The sequence below is a fragment of the Gobio gobio genome (assembly GCF_949357685.1).
Source record: "Gobio gobio genome assembly, contig: scaffold_171, whole genome shotgun sequence".
Taxonomy (NCBI): Eukaryota; Metazoa; Chordata; class Actinopteri; order Cypriniformes; family Gobionidae; genus Gobio; species Gobio gobio.
The window spans coordinates 11,421-17,211 of record NW_027645633.1 but is presented as its reverse complement, the minus strand read 5'-3'; the positions used below and the strand labels follow the sequence as shown (position 1 = coordinate 17,211).

Here is a 5,791-nt window from a genome sequence, read left to right as displayed (position 1 = left end):
TTTGTGGGGTCAGCGAAAGCTAGCACTGGGGCATTGATCAAACAGTCACGAATACGCTCAAAAGCGTCCTGGCAGGTCTTAGTCCACCGTTCTCCGAACGGCTCGGATGGCTTGAAATAGACTTTGCTTGGGTCAACACTTTTTTTAGTCTTGGGGTCTTTCCAAGTGGGGGCGTAACCCTTGGTGAGCTCGGAGAGGGGACGGACAATGGCAGAGTAGTTTGCAATGAACCTCCGATAATAACTGCAAAATCCGAGGAAAGACTTCAGCGGTTTCAGGTGAGTGGGCTCTTTCCAATGCTTTACTACCTCCACTTTGTCTGGATCCGTAGCTATTCCGTTTGCAGAAACAATGTGACCCACATACTTGACCTCGGGCTGACAGAATTGGCATTTGTCAATAGAAACCTTCAATCCGACCTCCTCTAGTCTGTCTAACACTTTGAGAAGACGTTGCTCGTGCTCCTCAAGTGTCTTGCCGAAAATGATGATATCATCCAAGTACACGAGAGCTTCCAGAAGATGCATATCGCCTACAGCCTTTTCCATTAAGCGCTGAAATGTGGCTGGCGCTCCTGTGATTCCTTGTGGCATGCGCTCAAATTGATAGAAACCAAGAGGGCAAATGAACGCTGTCTTCTCTTTGTCCTCCGGAGCCATCTCTATCTGGTAGTAACCACTGCGCAAATCCAGAACTGAGAACCATTGGCTGCCTGATAGAGAATCCAAGGCGTCGTCAATGCGTGGCATTGTGTACTGGTCTGGTGTGGTGCGGTTGTTCAGTGTTCTGTAATCAATACAGATTCTTATCTTCCCATTCTTTTTGCGGACTACAACGATTGGGGAGGCGTACGGGCTGCGGGACTCAGTGATAATGCCAGTGGCCAGTAGTTGTTGTATGTGTCGCCGCACGTCGTCTATGTCTGCAGGGGCTAGTCTCCTTGACCTCTCCCTGAAAGGTCTGGGGTCATGCAGGCGTATGTGGTGTTCAACACCCTTGGCACGACCAACATCCCACTCATGCAGTGAGAAAACATTTCGCCTCTCAGCCAACTTCTGCTGAAACCGACTTTTCCACTCTTCGGGAATGGGAGAGTCCCCGAAATTGAAGAGACTTGGGTCTAGGGTCTCAGCTGGGAGGTCGGAGAGCCGAACTGGGGTAACTGTGTCCACAGCATACATCTCAGCAACGATGGTCCCAACTGGGATGGAAGTTGTCCTTTTGGACTCATTCTGAATGAGGACAGTGAAACTGTTATTGTCTATGTTGGCGTCTGAGAGCACACCAGGCTGTACCAGCAGACCGGCGGGGAGCAACTGTTCAGTGGGGGCATCAATCAGTACAAGGTCTTTGGACGGGGCACTCTGTCTTTCCACTTTGCACGTTGCATAGTACTTAACACCTGGAGCAATGGAGAGTAAACCGGGTCCTTTCCACTTTATCTGTCCCAAGACTTCATCTTTTGCAAACTGCTCTTGTGCTTTGACAGGGGCGTAAACAGACTGAATCCTCATTGAGTGCACAGTGTTCTCGTCACCTTTTGTCTTCACCAGCTCCCATAAGCGGCGAAATAGAGATGTATTGGTGCCAACCAATACAGGGACTTGTTGCTGGTTTCTTGGCTCAGGGCAGATTAAAGCAAGCACTTCTACTCGTCCCGATACACCAGTGATCTCTTCAGTGAACTCCATCTCAACCACAACATATCCTTTGTAAGGAAACTCAGTGTCTGAAAGGCCCCAGAGTCCAAGACCAGAGAGGGATTTTATAGGGACATCAGGTAAGTGTTTTTTATACCAGCTTTCAAAAATAATAGTCACGTTAGACCCACTGTCGATGAGAGCATCGCAGACCACATCATTAACTTTGATGGTGTGAATAAATGATGGACCTACGAGACCTTCAGGTAAGTCAGTGTTAGGTTCTGGGACTTCAACCTTATTGGTTCTTGCTACATGCTGCTCTTCAGCTGCAGGATTTGGGTTCTCTTTGTTTGGTAAAGGGGAAACTCGCACCAAGCGTATGAGCTTTCTAATAACTTTCTGTAGATTCTCAGTGGCAGTACATCTGGTGGCTATGTGGCCATTTTCCCCACACCGATAACAGAAAAACTCATCCTTATCTTGTCGGGGAGGAAAAACTTTGGAATGAGCGGGCTTGTGAACTGGAGCTGCTTTGTATCGGTGCGGCTGGGGTGTGTATTCTCGTTGGGGGTCTGATGTGTATTTCACTGCCATTACACTCATTTTATTTTCTAGGGCTTTCACTTGTTTCCTTAGCGATTGCAATTCACTCTGTGACTCATTTTTCTGTTTTTGTTTCTCTTTCAGACCTGTAAAGGATTCATCAGAGGTTGGCTGAGGTGGTAGGTTGCTGCTCTGCTCTAGCTGAGCTCTCAATTCTCGAATCTGAGCTTGCAGTTCACTCCTAGAGACTGATTCAGGTTCTTTCTCCTTTTCAGCTTGGACAGTGCGTACACGCTGAGGACGCATGTGTGACACATGGCTTTGTCTGGCTGACTGCCGAACCTCCTCTTCCATCACTTCTCTTAACAGGTTCAAGAATGTAGGGGGATTACTACTCCGCTCCCTAATTTTCAACTGAAGCAACATGAGTTCAGAGGTAGACCCTCTAAGAAGCTGCTCTAAACGAGCGCAAATTGGCAGCGCTAACAGGTAAACCACCTCCCTGTACTACTTTGACAAGGGATTTTTCTACTCTTCGTAGGAACTCAGACAGACGCTCACCAGGCTGTTGGTGGAGGGCTCTAAACGACAAGTATAGTTCTTCTGGGGACTCTACTGTACCAAAAATGCTTTCTATAGCCTTTATGTACTCACGTGGGCTAGCATCAGGTTGAGTCAGGCGCACAGCTTGAATGATTTCAAAGGCGGGCCCTTTGAGACTTTCCAGTATCCGACGCCGTTTTTCTTTGTCGGAGCACTCACCTTCCTCTACTAAGAGTGTTGCTTGTTCCAGCCAGTTATCTAAGGTCTCTTCTCCAGTTGGGGTGGGACTGACCCCGGAGAAAGTCCGCAGACGTCTGTATGGGTGACTGTCATGTTGTTTGTTTGTTCTGCTTATTACATCACCGACTGCACGGATGATGTCTTCAGGGTTGCTGTTACCCTCTTTGGTGGGGGAACATAGACCTTGTATGTCCTCTAAGGTTCTCCCTTCGCTCTGCAAAAAGGTAAGTAGCTTCTCTTCAAAGTTATCAAACTGAGGCTCTGTGTAATAGACAGTTTTCCAACCACTTCCTTCACTTAAAGGCATTATCTCAGGTGGGATTTTAGAGGGGTCAATCTCTTCACGACACTCACATAGCACCATCACTGATTGTTGTTGAGGGTGAAACATTTTGCCTCTCACTTTAACTTTTCCCAATGCTTTGATAGTCCCTGCTGTTTCTTCAATATCTTCTCTTGAAACACCTTCTGGCACTCCGTGTAAAAGGAGGGCATGCTTTAAATCTAATGATTCTCCTTTGCACCAGTTAATTAGCTCACGTTGTGATGAACTACTTGTTTGGCTTTCCATTGCTGTACTTTACTTAAATTGCTTTTAGTTACTGTTAGCACGTTATTTTATACAAATGTTCTATACTACTGCTCTAAAGTTGTGGGGTCTAGTGGCTTTTACTCTATGTTTATAAATTCCTGTTTATGTTAAATAAATCCCAGCGGTGCCTCCATTTTATGTAACCCAGGTCCCATGTAGTTAGAAAATAAAGCTGGAGTGGTTAATACAATGAGACTGGGCCTGGGCTCGTTGTAGGGAAATACAACTTGTTTTGTATGCTACTTAATAAATGTATATTTGTAATACTCTTTGCTGTTCTTATAATGACCACCACAACTGTATTTTAGATGCAAAAATGTTCAAAAGTATTTATTTACAACATGAAATAAAATAAAAATAAAAAATGTATCTTATAATAGAATAAAACAAATCACAGGGATATGGAAAAAGAAGTGAAAATAAAACTTACAAGCAAATAAAGCTTCACTTTCCCAAAAGGAAAAACCTTTCTGTGGTTATATTGAAATTAAATAATTATTTATTCCCTCTGAAAATGTCCACACTCGTTGCAGGCCTGTTCGATGACACTTTGTGTGCGGTGGGGCCTAAAAACTGGAATGGCCGCTTCACTCAGAACTGAGCATAAACAAAAAGCACGTGCAATGTGAATGTTAGTACTCACGAATCCAGGTTAAGTCAGTACAGCAAAGGCAATGATAATGGCGATGGTAATGGCACAGGTAATGGCGATGTTATGGCGATGGTAATGGCAAAGGAAGAAGCACAGCACAAAAAGTCACGGCACAGCAGCAGGGCACGCAGAACAGCAGAGCAGAAACAGCAGGGCCTTCGGTTGGAAAACCCGTCTCTCTCTCTTTCTCTCTCTCACCAACGTCCGTCTCCTTAGAGCATATCTGAATTTAGCCACATTATCAAACACTATTTCTTATTGAATTAGCGTTAGCGTTAACTTTGCTTTAACTTTAGAGATATCACAATGCTAAAACTACAACATATGAGTACATTGGCACAGAAGGCTACCGCGAGCTAGCATGTCGCTAACCACGTTTTTCATCCAGTCTCTTAACTATAACAGTTCGATATAGCACAAAATTACAGGCATACACAATCATATTCACCTCTTGCAGGTCACACTAAAGTTTTTGTCAGGACCACGAGTAGTCGACCTTCATAACAAAACATTAATGCTTCCCACACCACGATGCCTCCTTCATTAACTCTCTCATCATTCGCGTCTGTTCTCTCTTCTCCTGCATGCTCACTACTCCTCACACAAACCTGTCCCACTAGTCCCGCCCCTTACACAGTGATGTTACTCTGATTTGCTCAAGTATTCACACAACCAACAGCAAAACAGGAATTAAATGATTGACATGTGACAGGTAGCAGGTTAGGTTACACAGATAAACACAGCTTCTTCTTCTCCACTTTTCTCTCAGATGAAGCTTAAAGACTTTTATATGAATTTATCTTTAACTGTAAATAGTCTTGTTTATTAAACTCTACATATTATATTTATACTTCTAACCAGCACACCTGTTAACTAATTTTAACTAACATGAACTCTATTTATGAACTTTTGATTTTGTGTTACACTGTTAATGATCTTTTATACTCTGTAACTTATAGGAATTTTGTACAGGGCTACACACCTATGTACAAAACACCAGTGTGCAGAGTAGCTTGTTGGTGCGAGGAGCCAAAGTGGACAGCTTGAATCTCTGAGCTGTATTTACATGTGTAATTTTCAGAGAAGTCAATGTGGATCACTGCCTCCTCTTTTGACAGGTTCTTTTTCAACTCTCTGCAGTAGGAGTACTGTTGATTTATGTTGAAAGTCTGTCTTTTGAATTTATGAAGAAGAGTGTGGAATAAATCCACAAGATTGTCTTGTGTTTCCTCCATAGTTTTCTTCACTGTGATCTTATGTCTTCAATCAAGGCTTCATGATATAGTAGTGTTTTTCTGATTTTAGAGCTTACTCTGTGGAAGAATCCAATTAATTTGTCCCGTTTTCGTGCCCTTCTCAGCATTTATCGGTGATTCAAAGACAATGACTTCTCGGATCCGAGGGAAGCAAAATCTTCAGTCTTTATTATAGATTGTCCAGATAGATATAACAGAAAGAAAGAGGTGGAGAACAGACTTATCCAATGGAAAAGAATTACATCATATATATCTCATGTTTTAGGAACGTGAGCCACGTGATAATGTATACAACACATCTGGTAATCATTATTTCCACCGG

The 5,791-nt window shown here is 43.6% G+C and overlaps 1 protein-coding gene across 1 annotated transcript; it reads right to left on the bottom strand.

The window, feature by feature from the left end:
• Window positions 1-2,327: 2,327 nt before the first annotated feature.
• Window positions 2,328-4,815, bottom strand: LOC307122456 (paraneoplastic antigen Ma1 homolog). Its single transcript, XM_079846436.1, has 2 exons — window positions 4,662-4,815; window positions 2,328-4,424 (listed from the first exon to the last, which is right to left on the bottom strand). Exon 2 carries the CDS (start codon window positions 3,538-3,540, stop codon window positions 2,632-2,634), a length of 909 nt encoding a protein of 302 aa, XP_079702562.1. The 5' UTR covers window positions 3,541-4,424; window positions 4,662-4,815; the 3' UTR covers window positions 2,328-2,631.
• Window positions 4,816-5,791: the final 976 nt, after the last annotated feature.

Coding starts and splice junctions, on each gene's coding strand:
- LOC307122456 (XM_079846436.1), bottom strand. CDS start 3,540: ATGGAAAGCCAAACAAGTAGTTCATCACAACGTGAGCTAATTAACTGG.